Raw genomic sequence first — 19,384 nt, 5'->3', positions numbered from 1 at the left:
AAATATATTATCTTAGTTCTAGTGAGTCCAGTAATTATACTCCATTAATTGGCAATAGAAACATCCATAAATATCAGCAGATTTGGTATTCGATTTGGCTATTAGATGATAATGTATCTACTTGATAATTTATTTTAATTTAAAACCGCTTTGGATTGATTTATAAATTGGTGGCTTAACGTTTAGCGAAGTGGTCATAATTTAAGTCACACATTGAAGATGAAGTTTAACGATAAGTACTGGACTGGAATTTCACGATTTATTGTAAATATATGGGATATATTTTAAACGGTATGCGTTGAGTTTCGAAATCAATGCCATCTGGTTACTGCTGTAGGTAATCCTGTGCCATCCTGTGAACTCTAAGAATTGTAATGGGTATCGGGTAGTCGAGCTACTTGACTATTATGTTTTTTGTGTTATTTTTTAAGCAATCTCGAATGAGCGGATATCTAAATGTCACCAAATTAGATAAACTTATCATACTGACAACAAATGTCTCACTTGCTCCTTTTTTCTGAAATATTAAGATGCAAAACTATTTTTTATAAAACAAAAACAATTTATTGATTAACAAAATTATAAGGTGCTAGAAATTGGCTACGTAACACTAAGTTCAGCTAAATCGTTGAACACCCAACTTGATGCGAGTTCGGACCTCCGCTGGGGTCCGTTCACAGGCATCCTAGTACAGGTAACCACCATTGGCGGCGTAGTTGGTTCCGATCTCTGCGGGAGCGGAAACCGCAACGGGAGCTGCAGCGGCAACTTGAATTGGAGCAGGAGCGGGCTGGGTGTAGGTCACCTGCTGTTGCACCACTGGTGGTGAGTACTGTACAATGGGTTGGGCTGGCTGTTGGATTTGGATGGGAGCTGGTGGTGCTGGCACAAAGGACTGCTGCAGTTGAACTGGAGCAGGAGCTGGAGCTGGAGCAGGAGCCGAGATCACCACGGGTGCTGGAGCAGGAAGGGACTGCTGAATCGGAGCTGGAGCTTGCTGAGGAGTCTGGTAGGAGTAACCACTGTACTGCGGCTGCTGCACAATCTGCTGCACGGGCTCAGGAATGGAAACGGGAGCAGGAGCGGTGTAACTCTGCTGAATCACAGGAGCCTGCTGAATGCTCTCTTGAACCACTGGAGCGGGAGCTGGAGCGGAGTAGCTCTGTTGAACCACAGGAGCGGGAGCCGGAGCGGAGTAGCTCTGCTGAACCACAGGAGCCTGCTGGATAACAGGGGCTTGCTGAATGGTCTCTTGAACCACAGGAGCTGGAGCGGAGTAGCTCTGCTGAACCACAGGAGCCTGCTGGATAACAGGGGCTTGCTGAATGGTCTCTTGAACCACAGGAGCTGGAGCTGAGTAGCTCTGCTGAACCACAGGAGCGGGAGCTGGAGCGGAGTAGCTCTGCTGAACCACAGGAGCCTGCTGGATAACAGGGGCTTGCTGAATGGTCTCTTGAACCACAGGGGCTGGAGCGGAGTATGTTTGCTGAACCACTGGAGCGGGAGCCGGAGCGGAGTAGCTCTGCTGAACCACAGGTGCTTGCTGAGCCACTGCCTGAACCACTGGCGCTTGCTGGACCACTGGAGCTGGATAGGAATAGGTCTGCTGAGCAACTGGAGCGGGAGCCGGAGCACTGTAGCTCTGAACCACCTGAGTTTGCTCCTGGACTGCTGGAGCTGGAGCGGAGTAAGTCTGCTGCGGTGCCGGAGCAGGGGCGGAGTAGGTCTGCTGAACGACAGGAGCAGGAGCTGGAGCAGAGTAAGTCTGCTGAATGGCTGGGGCAGGAGCACTATAGAATTGTTCCTGAACTGGTGCTGGAGCAGGAGCAGGAGCGGAGGAAGTCTGCTGAACCACAGAAGCCGGAGCGCTGTAGTATTGTTCCTGGGTCACTGGAGCGGGAGCTGAATAAGTCAGCTGCTGCACGGCCTGCACAGGAGCGGCAGCGGTGTAGGTCTGTTCCTGTACAACTGGTGCTGGTGCGGAGTATGTTTGCTGAACCACTGGAGCGGGAGCCGGAGCGGAGTAGCTCTGCTGGACCGCGGGAGCAGGAGCTGGAACGGAGTAGGTCTGCTGGATCACTTGGTGCTGTTCCTGCACTGCAGGAACTGGAATGGCAATTGGTGCGGGTGCTGGAACAGGAGCGGCAGCTGGGGCGTTGTAAGTGGTCGTGATGGTCTCCTGCTGTGGTGCAATGTTCGCAACCACTGGCTCCGGAGCGGGCACAAATTGCTGGACGGGAGCGGGTGGCAGATAGGCGTTCTTCGCCGCCGTCTGGGTGGCAATCACTGGCTTGGGTGCCTCATAGATCACCTGAGGAGCCGGCTGTTGAACCTCCACGGGAGCAGGGGCGGGAGCTGGAGCGGAGTTTACCACTGGAGCAGGTGCTGGAATGGAAACTGGAGCTGGAGCTGGGGCTGGGGCACTCTGATATTGCTGCTGTCCACTCGACTGGATGGTGAAGCTAGCCAGCGGAACCGAGGCCTGAATGGACTCCACTTGGGGATGGATTTGCGACTGGATGTGCTGCTGGAGCTGGGTCTGCACCAATTGCTGGAAGCTCTGCGCTGCGGACACCTCCTTAACCGGCAAAGGTGGCAGATACTGGGCACCCGGGCGTCCACTGACCACAACCAGGCTGAGAGCAGCCACAACGATAAATGCAAAGGGTTTCTGGACAAGAGAGCAAAAACGACACATATCACTTGGTAAATCAATCACTTTAAAAAAATATATACGAGAGGGATATGAGATGGCCACTTACCATCTTCACTGGGGGTCACTGAATCTGGGGAAGCTAGAGGTGCACCGAGCGAACGTAACCGATTAACTGATGACCATCTTGGAGGCCCCGTCTGCATTTATAGTTGGCAGCTCTCCCCTTAATTGGTGCGATATGCCTCCATACCATGAGGCATATGCCATCTGCCAGATGTTAAAACAACTCCATGGAGCGGGGGGAATGCTAATGCAGATGGCCAACAATGAAATCATGCAAAACACATCTCATTTCGGTGCGGATTATTAAATGGCCAAAAGCACGACTCACAGCGAACACTCGCCAAAGCCTCCGTGTGATAACAAACAGTTCACAATGGCCAAATATATGGTTACACATCCAAGTTTTTTTTTTATGGTGCATTTTTAATTTTGTTCACTGTGGAACTATAGAAATTTGCAACAGAAATTATATAAATCCTAATAGAAATTATTAGAAAATATTCGTTGTTAAAGAATAACGTTTTGTTGCAATATTGCTTTAGAATAAACCATATTTTTGATTAATACGTTCTTTTTGAACTTGTGGCATATCATTTTCGTATATGGTTGATTTGCTTGATTTTTGTGTACCATACCTCATTTTCTTTCGGTGCATCTATGTCAAAAACAAAGCTCAAATATTTATCAATCGCTTGTTGGCTTGGATTGTGTCCATTTGGTCAATTGACACCTTGGCCACTTTGACTTAAGTGCAATGCACTTATATTTTCAGCAGGTAATGCAAGTTACATTGCCTTACCAGATTATTACATTAGGTTTAAATACGTGAGGAAACCAAACTGAAAATTGCATTCTAAAATGATATTTATTGATAACATTTTTTTTTTTTGGAAAATTATAAATATTTATTTGCAACATTGGCATAATGAAATATAATTTATTTGTTCAGTGGCACCAACATTCTATGCACAAAAGCATCTGCGATTTTTTCCTGCGACTTTCGTCCATTGTCTTAGCTTTAGGTTTTGAATTTATGATAAAATGTTAATCGTTTAAGGGCCCGGGCCTACCAGGCCGATTTCCCAACAATATAGCATATCTACTGAGATCTCACTCGGTGGCAGAAACGTGTCCAACCTTCGGACATTTTCAATGGGCCATATATTATTGGTAATCAGGGGATCTCGATATGGATTCGATACGATTTCATATGCATCTCGTAGGCGTGTGTCGCGGTGATTATTATGATGGGCATGTCATGGGCTTACAAGATAATACAAAGACCATACTATGCGGATCTTCGGAGGCCATTCATTTGAATGCGAACTTCTTCTTCATCTTCATCATTGTCATCATCATTTTCTTCTTCTTTTGCACCTGGCGCCCCAAACACGCGCCCCGCACAAAAAAGTGAACAAAAACGCGCAGAAATGTGACAAATTGAAAACAAGTTAAGGTTCGAGTCCACAAAGGAAAATGTCAAGTTGAGGGCCTCTGACAACCGCGGGCACAGTCTGCCTTAATTATGACTAATTGCTGTGCGAACAGCCTCTATATATCCAAAAGCTATAGCTCACGATCGTGATGAATATTCAGCTGAGTTCGACTTTAGCGAAAATTGCAACAAAGCTGCTGAATTGATTTGGATTAGCCACTTTCGATTTGCATATACGACAAACGGAAGGGCTTGAGCTTGAGTGAAAGATAGAAAAACTCAGATGTATAAGATATAATATACATGTTCTAGTTACAATCTATATCTAAATAAGTAAGCAAATTGCAAAAAAGTTTGTTAAAAAGTGATATATTGCCTGAAGAGCAATACTGCTTTAATAAAATACTTTAAAATTAGTTCATTATTTTATATATTGTTTTACTTTATAAGGTTATTTTACTTGAAAGTGTAGTAAAACACTAAATACAAATGAATGTTAAGCAACCAGAAGTAAATAGCAGCACTAAACCGCCCAACTGATGTAAGTTGATAAACCACTTGATGTAAGTATATGAACCAACTAATGTAAGTTGATGAAGCGTGTCATAAAAGGTGACAAAAGCTCTCCCAAAAGACAAAAAGACATTTTTTACCATTTGGCAAAGCCATAAAAAAGTTGTTATAAAGACTTTTAATGTATTTACTGTATAACAACAACACAATCAAAAGCCACATATAAATAATTCAGTGGAGACATCAAAAAAAAAAAAAAAAGATGAATAAAAAATCAATTCGGGCTAGTTGAAGTCTATAGACTTTTGAAACCAAACATGGGAGTTGAATAAGTCTGGTTTTAAACTATGGAAAAATCCCCTTTTCGATAACCATCTTAAGTTCACGAAAAGAAGTTCATTATCATAAATGTATGTATGTTCTTTAGGGGAAACTCTTTGACGTCAGAAACTAGTTTGGCAAATTAAAAAAAAAAAAAAAAATATCGCGAAGCTAAAATTAACTCAGAAGGTTCTTTGAATTTCGCTGAAATTAACTTAAATCGATTAAGTTTGCCCTTTAGGTGGGCAGCTTCTTTCTCTACCTCTTTTCTGTGACGTCAATTCAAAATTTATACATGTAAGACAATCATTTGAATTTATTCGTTTTTAAGTTGGATTTATTTTAGAATATGAAATGATAAACATAAATCCATTTTTAATGATCCATTGTTGTTGCATGATAAACTATTACTGCTTTTAAGTTGTGGATGTTTTTTTTTTTAATTCTTGTACCATTTTGTTTAAACTTAATTCCATCCAGAAACATATCAGAGTTCAATAAACCTTGATGGTGAATGTGCATAATTATCGTAGGACTTCGGTTTTAGTCCACACCCAAACCACTAATCGTGTTTTTTATTTCAGCCTTTAATCGCCTTGTATTGACTTTTGAAGACAACATAGTTTATGAACACATATGTGTCTGGCCAGGGTATGCATAAAACATAGGTCTGTCTATATATATGTATCAATCACGACGATAGATTGTCTCGTTTATGGTTATCAGTCAGTTTTGGCAAAGATTTCGATTAGCATAGAGACAATCGTTTTGTCTGTCCGCATCTTTATGGCCAGCAGATCAAATAAATGAATAAAAACAAAGGCACAAAAAATACAAGAAAAAAAAAAAACAAAATATGGATCATAATTTATGGCGAACATGTTTGATGAACTCCCCAATTTGGGGCTTCGAAAGCCATCGCATTACTTGGCCCTCTTGTAGACATAGCCGCCATTGGATGCGTAAACCGTATCCGCCACACTCTTGGGATCGTCGGCCGATGGTGGTGCCACTACTGTCCTCTCACTGTCCTTTGGTTGCTCCTTCGCCGGCTCATCGGAGTAGCCCGGCGGAGCGGGTCCTCCGAAACCGGGTCCAAATTGTTGGTAGGGATTCTGGCCGGGCACAGGTCCGCCGAATCCTGCGGGCACATTGAATCCTGCTGGACTGGGTCCTTGGAAGGGACCCTGGGGATTTGTGAGGGGAAGTCCCTGGTTTGTCAAGAACTCCGGTGGATATGCGGATCCTGGGAAGGGCCCTCCCTGTGGCGGGAAGTTACCTCCTAGGAAACCATTGCCCGGTATTCCCTGTGGCCCGAAGGCACCTCCTTGTGATGGGAACACTCCCTGCTGTGGTGAGAAGGGAGCTCCTTGCGTTGGGAATCCATTGCCAGGGATGCCTTGTGGCTGGAAGCCAGCTCCTTGTGGGGGAAACCCACCTGCCTGCGGGAAACCACCTGGCTGGGCAAAATTACCAGCTTGCGGACCGAAAGGACCACCTGGTGGCAGTTGGAAGGCCGCATTCGTAGGACCCCCTGCGAATGCGCCTCCATTGGTAGGACCCGCCGGGAATGCACCTCCGTTGGGATAGGCCGAAGGCACTGGCCCAATACCATGTCCTCCTCCCTGCTCGACAGGACCTCCGCCGAAGCCGTAGAATGGTGGATAGATGGGCAGAGGGAAGTTTGGCGGCTGGACAGGCTGTGGCAAAACGTTGCTGCCCGTGGGAATGGCATAGCCCGGCGGCAGTGGCAGTCCAGTCGATGGATAGAATCCAGATGGATCCTTCTGCACCTCCTGGCCATCAGCAGCAGACCGTGTGGTTGGCTCCAGTTCCGCACTGGGCGGTATATATTCCCTGGGCAGGTGACTCACATCTCCGTTGATCAGGGGCAGAAGTAGGACCACAACGGCCCATGGCTGCATCATCTCGAGCTCCGGTTTGATCTCTGGGAACTTGCACGGCGACGGTGGCTATGCGGCCACGGGCCCCAAATCCGCCATATATAAGACGGCATATCAACATATTACATAAATTCGCGGCCGGCTCATTTCACTTTCGCATTCGGCGAACGGAAATTGCTTTGCATCATCACAAAGGTTCCATAAATAATCGCCAATCCAAAGGTGATCGAAGGTGCGAGGGGAGGTGCCAAAACTGAACTATAAAATTTAATTTAGCGGCCGGATTTTACATAAATAAACTAACGCCGAAATCGAATGTTAAATTCAGCATCGCACAAAGAAAAGAGGCGATAATGAAAAAGATTCAATAAACGAAAAGAAAGAACAATGAAAGGGTAACATTTTATTTGATTTAGATTCAAGTTCTTGCTCAGCTTTATGATGAATATTAAATTTTAAAAATTACTACCTGAAAGCAAAAGGGTGTTAATTAAAAACAGGAAAAACGTCGAGGAGGTTCGTTTTATTTACTGTAATATACTAAATAATGGTTTTGAATGATTTCAAAAAGTCTTGAGTAAATAATTTTTCAGAAATGCCAAGCACTCTCAGAAAATGTATCTGCAAGTCATAGTTTTGAAATACTCAAAAGCTTAGTGTTAAAACTAGGAAAACCATAAAGTTTCATGCTATATTTAAACTAAAAGCTCTTTGAAAATGCTTAAAATAGTCGCAGCTTCCAAGTTTAATCAAAGCTGCAAGCTGTTTATAAAAAGCCCAACTTAATTAAAGCTTTATATTATATTTTTTAACGCTAATACTTAGTTAAAACATTGATGTATGTTAAATGTTTATGTTCTTGTCCTACAGGTTTTAGTGTTAACTAGTCGAAGAATTAAGCTTTTTAATTTTGAAAATTACCATTATAGACTAATGCCAATAAATCTTCTTTACTTTGTATGGACATATCATTCGTATACTTTATTATATTTTTATTGGCTTATAAAGTGCCACCTTTTGTCTACTCTGAAGTATTAAGCACCAACAAGCACTTGCTTTTGACGTTCGATTTTGAAAACGAACCGCACTCAAACCGCATCAAAACCGCAACAAAACCGCACCTAAACCGCAACCAAACCGCACTCAAGTCGCGCGTGGTTTTTAGTACGCTATTTTGGTATCCTGGTCCGGAATTTTGATATAAAGTGAATAGGGATACACTTGTTAAAAATTTTATTAATATTAATATTAGACGCTTGTTTTTATAACTCTGAAACCCATTTTAAAAACAAAAGTATTTATTTGGATTATTGATGTTTCGGTTTATTTCGTTGTAAACAAAAGTTTACAAAACAAAAAAAAAAAATATATGGTTAATTTGGGCAGTATGTAGTTATGGACACTGTTTCGTGTTCAGTTGCAGGCCTCTTCGTTGAAGATCCCTACTTCCTGTAGACGTAGCCACCGTTGGAGGCGTACTGGGTGCCCACATCCACGGAGGGTGCAGAGTAGCTCACCGATGGGGCGGAGTAGCTGACGGCAGGAGCGGAGTACGACTGCTGGACAGCAGGGGCGGAGTAGCTGACCGATGGAGCGGAGTACGACTGCTGGACAGCAGGGGCGGAGTAGCTGACCGATGGAGCGGAGTACGACTGCTGGACAGCAGGAGCGGAGTAGCTGACCGATGGAGCCGAGTAGCTCACAGAGGGTGCCGAGTAGCTAACAGAGGGGGCGGAGTAGGTCCTCTGGACAGCTGGTGCGGAGTAGGTCCTCTGGACGGCCGGTGCGGAGTAGGTCTGCACAGGAGGCAGGTACTCGTTGCTGGGGGCGACATACGACTGCTGGATGGCTGGAGCGGCGTAGGTCTGCTGCACGGCTGGTGCGGAGTAGCTCACCGAGGGAGCGGCGTACGAGCTCTGGACGGGGGGCAGGTACTCGTTGCTCAGGTGGCTAACATCGGCGGCCACGCAGGCGAACAGGGCGAAGGCAATAAGGAATTTCTGCAAGTAGGACAACACACTTCACACATTACAAACACAGCAAATTTTTTAAGCACCGCAAAAAAAAAAAAAATTTTGTCAAATAATATTGTTAAATCGATGTATCCTTGTTTCAAGCTGAACTTGTAATCCTTCACTGACCATCTTGAGTTGAGGTTTCTGCGTTTTCAAGCGACTGTGCTGGATGAGCTAGAGGCTGCGACTGATGCCGGTCCCTACCAGCCGCCAGTCAATTTATAGCTGCCGGCCGTCTTCGAAGAAAAGCCCCGGTTTTGGAGAGCCCGTTCCAACTGCAGCGGTGGCACACCGGCACTAACGGCAGACGCCGGGCAAGAAGAAGAGCAGGCTTAAGCGGCCAGCGGACCAAGAAGAAGCCGCCGCAAAAGACGTCACCATGAAATCAAGACAAACAAACGGCTGACTGGTGCTGAGGGGCTGAGGGGACATAGCCACATAAGTTGGCAGCTAATTGTGAAAACTGTTAAAAAGTTTAAGTATTTTCAATTAAGAATATGCTTCACTTATAATTGTTTATGTACACCAGACCGTTTGCAATGTTCAATTAAGTAGTAGTGGTAGCACAATGCAAAATAAGTAATAATATAAAAGATTTAGATACTAACATTTGAGCTAATCACCTATTTACAACTTAAAACTGCCGACTTGTTAAATATTTACTTACTTCTTAAAAACTGAGTTTTGAAAAAAAAATGGTAACTTGAAACGTTAACTAGCATAGATCATTGGCAGAGCTTACTTAGTTAGATGGTTTTGGCAATAAAATGGCTAAAATGGCAACACTAATCAGGGCGGAGGTTAAAAAGCATATATAGGGAGGGGGCTGGCTAAACTACCAAACGGAAAATCACATTAAAATTAAATTCAACATAAAAATCGAACGAAATCGCACATGCAAACGGGTTTGGCTCATTTACGATATTATATTTTTTTCCATCCACGCAACGGGTTTGCGGCGGGTGAACTACTTTGGGACACCTTTTTGTGGTCTCTTCAATCTGGCTTATTAGCGTCGGACTCAAGGGGAATGGAGGGAGGGAGGGGGGGGGGGGGGGTTTGTGCCGCACAAAGCCCAAAAAAAAGGGGGAAAAAAACTAAGGGGGTTCCACTAATTAACATTCAATTTAACACATTATACACCGGAGCAACCATTTTTCTTGTTTCAACCGCAGAAATGGGCCGGCGCACAAAAAGAGATCCATTTGGCCTCGTTCGAGACACTCGCCCAGATTGATGGCCCCCACAGAACGTCGTGTTTCGAAAAACGGAGCCCCACTCGCACTTTCTAAAAACCCATAAACACACAAAACCCATCAGTGGAGACCGACAGAAGATGGCCTTGAGAACAGACGCCGGCCGCCAGAGTTACGAGTTCCCCAGCGGTCTTTACATAATAAGTAACAACTTTTACTTGCTGCCACATCTCGAGCGTCTTTCCACTGTCCGTGAACTTGAAATGCAGCACAGCCAGAAATTTACAATTCAATAAATTTTTAGCAAGACCTTTGCAATTTTTGAATTAATATTCAAATCCATCAAACGTATTGATTCTCTTGCAACATTGTAGCATAGAAACATAAAGAGTAATTTTTTAAGATTATCTATGTATCATATTCGCAAGGTGGGTAACCTATTGACGATTTATAGCCCGTTCACATATGATTCGCCTGTGATTCGCCTGTGTCAATAATTAAAATCCATTTTTATATCGATTTCATTTATGATCACGTTGATGAATTATCTTCAAGTGTAAAAAAGGCAGGAAATGTCAAGCATGACGATGCCAAGCAAAATGTGATGGAAATTTCAGAGTTCATTGGTGATAACTTAACTTAACCATGGCCATTCTGAGAACTGCAAACAGTTATCCTTTTCAACAAGAGGTAATTAATGTTGGAAAATAGTAATTAATATTTATATATTAAGTACATTCATATTTCAACTTATAAATAAAATAAAGTTTCGATCTGGAATTGTTAGTATTAATTTTTTAACTTAAAACATACATTTTCCGAAAAAAGAAAATATACACAATAAAAACTATATTTCATAAAAATGATAAAAAAACATGCATAGTTAAAAGTTAATATTTATATGTTTATGTTTAATGCAAAATTGATTACTTGAGGCACGACGTGCGGTCATCTGCACCTAAGAATCGATGTCGACAATATCTACTCTAGATATTTATATATTCGAGTCTAGAGTTCCCATCTGCAAGGACATGACAAAGCTCTGGCAACCCTTTTAGCACGTGTCAAAAACTCAAAAAAAAAAGACGATGACTTTGCAGTCTAAAAGTCACATTTCTGATTTGGCGTGAGGACCTCAGTTGATTCACATCTCCAAGCGAATATTACTTAATATTATATTAATTAATATATTAATTTGTAAAGCACAGCATTTTCAAGGTGAGCATTTCAAGAGAATTCTTTTCCACGCACTTTACCCATACAAGTTAATAGGTTTTCCTAACGAAACAATGGATTTCAAGAAGCTGAAGAAAATGGAGGAGGTGGTGCGCATCGGCGGCAAAGGATCTATGCGCCGCAAGCATAAGAGATTCCCATCCTCGGCTGCGGCCGAGAAGCGCGTGCAAGCCACATTGGCCATGTTGCCGTTGAAGAATATCGACGAAATCGAGGAGGTGACCATCGAGTTCACCAATTCCAGTAAGGTTGTGTTAACCATGCCCAGGGTTCAGAGCACCGCTGGCAATTCTTTCTTCGTGGTTAGTGGCGATTTCGTGCGCAAGTCGTCAACAGCTGGCCCATCGAAAGTGGCCAAGGCAGCCAATGCGCCCAAGGCACCCATGCCACCTAAGCCACCCAAGCCGGAAGCTTTTTCCGACAAAAAGCCAGAATCAGAGGAGTCCATTAAGGTGGCCAAGAAGCCCAAGAAGCCGCGCAATCGTGTTCGTCCTCGCAACAAGAAGGTCCAAATGATGCTCTCCAAAAACAAAGAGGACGCAGCCATGGCTGGCTGGGATTCGGAGCCGAAGCTTAGCAATGGTAAACCAATTTTGATCTCCTCTGAAGATGGCAGCGATCCGGATAATGAGAAGGTGCCATCGGATGAGTCTGATGTGGATCGGACCATAGTCTGCGACAAAGATTCGCTGGGAAGCTTCGGCGATGATTCCGACGGCAAGGAGGACGTTGACACTACGGAGTCGATCTACCTGTCCTCCTACTCCAATTACTATTATTTGACGGAGCAGCTCTATCCAAATACTTATCGCGTTCAGGTCTCAGAGGACGAAGATTAGGCATATTCATTTGTTGCTACATTTGTACCAATTTCAAAAATAAATCGTATGAATTGAGAAAGTTGAGACAGAAAAAGGTTCCATATTCTATAGATTTGTACTTTAATCTCTTGGTGTTTATTGAAAGCATTGGTTTTCTCTACACTTATGGAAATTTTAATGATCTATAGTTCCAAAATAAAAAAAAGTTATAAATTTAAGATTATATTAGACTCTGTGGCTCTCAGTTATTTGTCTTAGTAAATATAGCCGCCGTTCGACGCGTACTGGGTCTCCTGGACGGATTTGGAGTAGCTGGCCTGCAAATGGGCAGGAGTAATGGTGTCGGCACCAATGGCCACGGGCACATGGGTATCGGGATTGAACTCCTCGATGCCATTCGATGTGGGTTCCTCGTACAGATGGGCAGGTGTGATCGTGTTCGCTCCAATGACGACTGGGGTTTGTCCCTGGACATAGGCGGCGATGGGTTGGGCGCTCTGGTAGGAACTGCTAGACGATCCGGCCACGATTGTCTTGGCCTGGCTATTAACGTAGCTCGTCTGGGAAACGGCGGATTGATAGGAACTGGAATCTGCCCCAGAAATAGCAGAGGCAGCGGTTGAGGCTACAACCGACTTTTTGAGTTGAGCTGGAGTGTATTCAGCGGGCTGGTAAGAGCTCGAATCTCCTCCGGGAACAGCCGCTCCCTGCTCTTGCTCTTGCTCCTGAATGTACTTGTAGTGGGCCTCTTGAACGTCCTGGGGAATGAACTTTTCAGGGGTGTAGGTATCAGCACCAATAGCAGCCGGAACTGGGGCATAGGTATCAGCACCAATAGCCGCCGGAACAGAAGCCTTAAGATGAGCTGGAGTGTATTCAGCGGGTTGGTAGGAGCTGGAATCACCACCAGGAACCACCTCAGCGGCCTTCAAGTGCTCGGGAGTGTATTCAGCGGGCTGATAAGAGCTGGAATCTCCTCCGGGAACAGCAGCTCCCTGCTCCTGCTCCTGATTGTACTTGTAGTGGGCCTCTTGAACGTCCTGGGGAATGAACTTCTCAGGGGTGTAGGTATCAGCACCAATAGCAGCCGGAACTGGGGCATAGGTATCAGCACCAATAGCCGCCGGAACAGCAGCCTTAAGATGAGCTGGAGTGTATTCAGCGGGTTGGTAGGAGCTGGAATCGCCACCAGGAACCACTTTGGCATCGACAGTGGCAGAAGAGGTCTGCTTAAGATAAGCAGGAGTGTATTCAGCGGGCTGGTAAGAGCTGGAATCTCCTCCGGGAACAGCAGCTCCCTGCTCCTGCTCCTGATTGTACTTGTAGTGGGCCTCTTGAACGTCCTGGGGAATGAACTTCTCAGGGGTGTAGGTATCAGCACCAATAGCAGCCGGAACTGGGGCATAGGTATCAGCACCAATAGCCGCCGGAACAGCAGCCTTAAGATGAGCTGGAGTGTATTCAGCGGGTTGGTAGGAGCTGGAATCACCACCAGGAACCACCTCCGCGGCCTTCAAGTGCTCGGGAGTATATTCAGCGGGCTGGTAAGAGCTGGAATCGCCACCAGGAACCACCTCAGCGGCCTTCAAGTGCTCGGGAGTGTATTCAGCGGGCTGATAAGAGCTGGAATCGACACCAGGAGCTACATCGACTGTCCTCAAGTGCTCGGGGGTGTATTCAGCAGGTTGGTAGGAGCTGGAATCACCTCCAGGAACTACATCGGCTGACTTGAGATGAGCTGGAGTATATTCAGCAGGCTGGTAGGAACTAGCATCGCCTCCGGGCACGACTTCTGCGGACTTTGAGTACTGGTAGGAGCTGGAATCACCACCTTGTACCACTTCCGAAGAAGAGGAGGAGGAGGAGGAGGGAGCAGATGACAAGGCGGTGAGTCCATAGCCTCCATCGGCGGCCAGTCCCAACTTAAGATGACTGACATCGGCGGCGGCAAGGCCGACAAAGGCCAAGGCAATGACGTAGAACTTCTGCAATCGGATTAAGTGGGTGTGGACAAAAGGGTGAGCTTGAGATAGATCAGGGTGGTGGCTGTGTTGACCGCGGTGGTTCCCCCTAGAACCGAAACTTACCATGTTTGGGCCAAATCTGTTGTTCAAAAGAGGGACGTTTCCAGTTTTTATACCCACAAAAGATTATGGGCCTATGCTAATTGGAGTTCTGTTTTGATCATCGCTTGATTTGGTCTGCCCAACTGCTAGTTTTTACCTATTATTAATTTGGGTTGCAAATTTGCATAGGTAGCATAACAAAAGCGGCGATCTTATCAACTTGATTAGAACCTCTTGGCATCCAAGCGCCTTGGCCTTTCCGTCAATTAAATTGTCGTCTGGTTTATACACTGTAAGAAAACTGCTCACATACATGGTAATTTCAAATTATTGGGATTTGGAATCAAAAGATCAACCGACATTGTGCTTCTTAGAATGAACTGAACTGATCGTTGCATTGGTTTTAAACATTTAGTTTGACAATTTAATGTTAAATAATAATATATCCTTCATTCATTTTTGTCTGTGTACTACAGTTGTACATCCTACAGATAGTATGCTAAAGCGCTTTTTAGCGCCTGGCAAGTTCAGCTGGGTGTCATAATCGGCTTGGTCCGGCAACCAGTTCTCCAACTTTGGCCAACAGTCTTAGATATGCCAATAAGTCTGCTAATTGGGCTTGGGGAAATCAATCGATGGATGCCTAAACATAACTATTTTGGTTAATTCGTATGACACAAGAGCGAACATGCTGTATACCCCGTAAAAGTAAAGCAAATAAGGTATACTCTTAATTTAATTTAATTATAAGTAATTCAGTGTGCCAACAAGAAATATCCAGTTTTGAATTAGTTACGCAAACATTTTGGCTGAATGAATTATAAAGATAACCTTTATATAAAGTTTCGGCAAACATTTTATGGGTAAATTTATTCGCTTAAACACGGTTCAGCTGATTTTATGGATCTCATTCCGCAAAATTAGCTTATCTTATTAACTTACTGACTTTCATAATAACGGTTGAAAGTGTGCAAAATCTCCAAAATACTTTGAAGCCAAAAGTGGAGCAATATAATAAGAAGACAAAAACGAGGTATTATATGACTACCGGATTCAAAAGTTCTGGCACACAAAAATCTAGCATAATTAACGAACATTGAACTGGGAGGGAAAAATTCGAAACTCGTTTATACCAAATCGGATATTTGTTTAATGATTGATTTTGTCAAAAAGATGAAAATAGATGGTCCGTCAATGGAGCTTATAACTTAATTGTATAGAAAATGTCTGAATTACTAATGATTGTGGCGATATTCAAATAATCATTATAAAAATTTATTTTTTATTTAAATCGGTTTACTTTAAATTTATAGGAAATAAATTATAATGTATTTTTTTTTTAATATTTGCACATACATTTGGTTGATGATGGCAATCTATTGGGGGGCTAGAAATAAAATTAAATTAATTTATTCAAAAAATGGCCATTTGCATGCTAATATTAAAACTGTCTAATAAAATATTACTTTTGTTAATTTATGTATGCTATATGTATGTTATGCCTAATATAAAAATATATAATTGCTAATAAAGCTCTTTAGTTATAGTTCCTATTTGAATATGTATTAACATATTGTAACTTTCCTACCATTTCTTTTGTTATTCCTACAGATTCATTGTGTTAATTATGTACATTTTAGATTTGATCGGACCTATTTTTACAGCACTTTGTCGTCCCGAAAATTGACTAAGAAAAAACCAGGAATTATATTTTAAGACTATGCTAATTTGTAGACCTGGCCAATGTTTTTGGCTAACTCGATTCGAGTCGTGTCTAGTATGAACCACTCCGAATGACTGAGATTCTTCGGCGATTCGCTTCGAAGCATCCAAACTCGTTTCGATCATCAACTTTAGGCCTGAAAATGTTCAAACTTAATGTCTTGCCATGTCTCTGGACTCCAGTTTTATTTTTGTTAGCCCATTCTTTGTCTTAATTGCGAAAATTTATGCTTTGAGTGCTGTAATTAAAAAGCAAGAACACGATGAAATATAAGCTTTAAATACATGTATGGCCTTTATGTAAAACAAATGTCAAAGCCAGACCGAAAACGAAAATCAGGTTGAGCGACTCAAGATTTATACATACGTGTGTGGTTAGATCTAAAATGTATGTTTTTAAGTCAATAAATATTTGTTTTCGTTCTTTCTCTTTTGTTGCCAAACAATAGATCAAGTTTGAAGCAGTGTTTATTCATTTATTGATATTGATTATGCATTTGTGAGGCAAAACTCGTTGGTGACTTAATAGAGGTGTGTATTCCAGATGGGAGCTCAGCCCTCAAGTATTTTTGCTTCCTCTTGGACTTGTGATAAAAAACAGATAAAAAAAAAATATATATATATATATTATTATCGAAATTATTAATCTGGAGTTACACAGATCTGATGTTAAGAGAAATTAAAATTAATTTTGCAAATAAACAAACTATCATATTAAGTATTTTAAAAAATTGCAATTTAATGCAAAAGAAAAATATCTATAAAAATGTAATCTATACTTTTGGTTTTCTTTCAATCATTGCTTTTCTCACAGTTCGAGGTTCCTATACCAGACACTTTCGGTTTCGCCATTGATATAGTTGAGTATCTTCTGGTAGCCGGTGTGGTTGGCTCTTTAAATATTTGTGCAGTTCACTTGCTTGAGGATGATGGCAAATATTTGGCCGGGGTCTCGGCCCTCGCCAGTGGCCATAAAACAATTGCGGAACCAGCGAAAAGACGCGACAAATTGTTTGGCCCAACAGCAAATGCAATCGCAACTTGCGAACTGGAGGCTGGACCCCTTTTTGGAGCCCCACGGCCCACCATCGTCCCCTTTTTGAAGGCACACATGAATGTTGGGCACACATGGTTTACCATGTATTTCGGCCACGTCTGGAGTTCGAATCAGCGACGATCGTTATGAGAAAAACGATGCTTGAATAAGACAGGCACGGTGAGCTCTTAAATAACGTTTGCCGAATTGCATTTCAGTTAAACAATTTTGCAAAAGCCCACAAAACGTTGTTTACACGCTGCCTTTGGCCAATTCCCCAACTGGAAAACTTGAGATGTGGGTGTGTGCCTCCATGTCTGAATCATCGATCTGACCATTTATGAGTGGCAGAGACTATCAATCTTATAAGCAGTGCCGAAATTCGGTTTTTGATGTTAATTACTTGTAATTAGCCTATTTTGACGATGGATCCGTCAGCACTTCAGCACTTATGTGTGAAAAGCTAGTGGCTCTTGTACATTTCAATTTATTTTGATTTATTTAGCACAAAAACATTGATCGAGCTGATCGATTGTTAATGAATCTCTAGTGCTTTCCAAGGCATTGTAAATATAAATGTGTTTAAAACTCGATGCTAGATCGGTATGAATGCAAAACACATTGACTTTGGGTTATTTGTTTTGCAAATTCTGAGAGACTCGCCGAAAAGCAAATAGCTTCACAGCCTAATTCGTTAGGTATACACAATGAGAAGCGCATAGAACGGCGCTCGGAATTCGCGGTGCATTTTCCGATCGCGATGACCGACTTATTGTGCACCTGCCTGAGGTGCGTAAAATTAGCTGAAGCACACAGAATCGGAAGACAAGAAAAATCATTCACAGTGGAACTGCGTCATTTCAGATGCAACTCTTAATTAATTTTGAAAAAATCACGGTTGTACTATTTCGACATTTGCGTTAATTCGTCAAAAACGACGGAGATCAATAGAGATTCGAAGGCTTTTTTGGCTGGCAGCGATCTTATTACTTGTTTGATTACTCGACACAAAATAAGGTGGCTAAGTTCGGATCGCAAACCCTGACCTTCTCGCCAAGTGCGAAACGTGTCAGAGTCTGAAAAACGAAATGGAATTAAATTTAATCATTGTTTTACGACCATAATCCGCGAAAGTGAAGGGCAATCGAAGGAAGTCGTCTGCTGAGATCAAAAAAGACATTCGGTTGCTTGGTAGCTTTACGACCAAAGCTCGCTAATTAAAATCGTATTGAAAGCGAAATTAAGCCAACAATTGTTGTGCCTAGCGAACAAAGAGGCTTCTTTCTTTGCAGAATATCTATTTGTTTTGCACTCGCATAATAAACCCATCATGGTGACATCTTCCATAAACCATGGGAAACTGGACCCAAAAAAAAAAAAAAAATAAAAAACTAGTCTCGGGGGTAGCTACAAAAACCACTTTTGCGATCGCGTAACTCGGCCGCAATTACAAAATCAAGTTTACCAGAGCAGTAATACTGCCATGCGACACTTGAGCATCGAGATCGAAGTTATATTCCCGCTGATTGGCATAATTAGTGGCATTTCTGCTGTCATCGTTGTGTTTGTGATTGTGCCGCGAAATGCCATCCAATTTGTCAAATGATTTTACGATCGTACATTGAGCGATACCTGCGCAATTGGGTGAGACGGATTGGCACCTGTGGGAAATCGTGGCGAAATAGATTTAAAAGGCTTATTTCACTTGCGATTCTATGATCGGATTCACTTTCAACGAATTGTAGAAATAGCAGATGGGCTTATTGATTTTTTTTTTTGGCTTGATAATTGCGGGGATTTTTTTATGCTTCTTTGTTTTTTTTTTTCAAAAACCACAAAGAGCTGAGCTCTTCGTAATGCCACTAAAAATGCAAATGTAGTCATTGTTGCTCATCCATGGCAAAACCAAAATCTAAACTAATAGCTAAGCAAGCTAATAGGTTTATATACACATTATAATTATTAATATATATTTACTATTAAGCTAAGATTCCAATTTATTTCATATTTCTTATTATATTACATAAATATGTTTCTTATTTACAATTGAAAGAGCATTTGCACTTCGTTGAAACGATTATACATTAGTTTCCCTAACTTTTTCCGACACGTGTTCACACACTTGAAAATTCGTCAGACATATAGACATTATATACATATATAATGATTTATGAAGGCGATTTGCTCTTCGTTGGTCACTCGTTTTTTTTGGGGGGGAATCCCATGGATGTAGTAACCTCGAAACGCTCGTGTTCTTGTACCATCAGTTATTAACATAATTTTGCTTTAATTATATAAGTTTCGAGCAACTCACGCTGTTAATCAATTTGTATCTGAAGAATTTCTTGGAAAACCTGTGCGGCTAATGTCTAATTAATTTATGAGTGATTTATTGCTGTG

General features: G+C 42.5%; 5 protein-coding genes and 1 non-coding gene across 8 annotated transcripts; 2 read left to right on the top strand and 4 right to left on the bottom strand.

Moving 5' to 3' along the window:
• Positions 1–547: 547 nt before the first annotated feature.
• CG11584 (uncharacterized protein) lies at positions 548–2,835 on the bottom strand. Its single transcript, NM_132713.3, has 2 exons — positions 2,763–2,835; positions 548–2,671 (listed from the first exon to the last, which is right to left on the bottom strand). The coding sequence occupies exons 1-2, from the start codon at positions 2,763–2,765 to the stop codon at positions 686–688; spliced, it is 1,989 nt and encodes a 662-aa protein (NP_572941.1). The 5' UTR covers positions 2,766–2,835; the 3' UTR covers positions 548–685.
• On the top strand, positions 1,147–2,750 carry asRNA:CR45995 (antisense RNA:CR45995). Its single transcript, NR_133524.1, has one exon.
• Positions 2,836–5,406: 2,571 nt separating the features above from the next.
• CG11581 (uncharacterized protein) lies at positions 5,407–6,940 on the bottom strand. 2 transcript variants are annotated; one of them, NM_001298306.1, is made up of 1 exon: positions 5,407–6,940. In NM_001298306.1, the coding sequence occupies exon 1, from the start codon at positions 6,914–6,916 to the stop codon at positions 5,912–5,914; it is 1,005 nt and encodes a 334-aa protein (NP_001285235.1). In that variant the 5' UTR covers positions 6,917–6,940; the 3' UTR covers positions 5,407–5,911. The 2 variants fall into 2 exon arrangements, with proteins under 2 accessions (NP_001285235.1, NP_572940.1); NM_132712.2 differs by having other exon boundaries at positions 5,845–6,940.
• A 1,252-nt stretch (positions 6,941–8,192) lies between these two features.
• CG1368 (uncharacterized protein) lies at positions 8,193–9,107 on the bottom strand. The gene is made up of 2 exons (NM_132711.2): positions 9,034–9,107; positions 8,193–8,892 (listed from the first exon to the last, which is right to left on the bottom strand). Exons 1-2 carry the CDS (start codon positions 9,034–9,036, stop codon positions 8,335–8,337), a joined length of 561 nt encoding a protein of 186 aa, NP_572939.1. The 5' UTR covers positions 9,037–9,107; the 3' UTR covers positions 8,193–8,334.
• Positions 9,108–11,238: 2,131 nt separating this feature from the next.
• Positions 11,239–12,376, top strand: betaNACtes1 (Nascent-associated complex beta-subunit-like, testis 1). Its single transcript, NM_132710.3, has 2 exons — positions 11,239–11,321; positions 11,376–12,376. Exon 2 carries the CDS (start codon positions 11,393–11,395, stop codon positions 12,176–12,178), a length of 786 nt encoding a protein of 261 aa, NP_572938.2. The 5' UTR covers positions 11,239–11,321; positions 11,376–11,392; the 3' UTR covers positions 12,179–12,376.
• On the bottom strand, positions 12,318–14,271 carry CG12480 (uncharacterized protein). Of its 2 annotated transcripts, NM_001258735.2 has the most exons (2): positions 14,248–14,271; positions 12,318–14,145 (listed from the first exon to the last, which is right to left on the bottom strand). In NM_001258735.2, exons 1-2 carry the CDS (start codon positions 14,248–14,250, stop codon positions 12,415–12,417), a joined length of 1,734 nt encoding a protein of 577 aa, NP_001245664.1. In that variant the 5' UTR covers positions 14,251–14,271; the 3' UTR covers positions 12,318–12,414. The 2 variants fall into 2 exon arrangements, with proteins under 2 accessions (NP_001245664.1, NP_572937.1); NM_132709.3 differs by having other exon boundaries at positions 12,318–14,271.
• Positions 14,272–19,384: the final 5,113 nt, after the last annotated feature.

The sequence above is a fragment of the Drosophila melanogaster genome, chromosome X (assembly GCF_000001215.4).
Source record: "Drosophila melanogaster chromosome X".
Lineage (NCBI taxonomy): Eukaryota > Metazoa > Arthropoda > Insecta > Diptera > Drosophilidae > Drosophila > Drosophila melanogaster.
The sequence above is the reverse complement of the archived record's forward strand: the minus strand, read 5'-3'. Positions and strand labels throughout refer to the sequence as shown.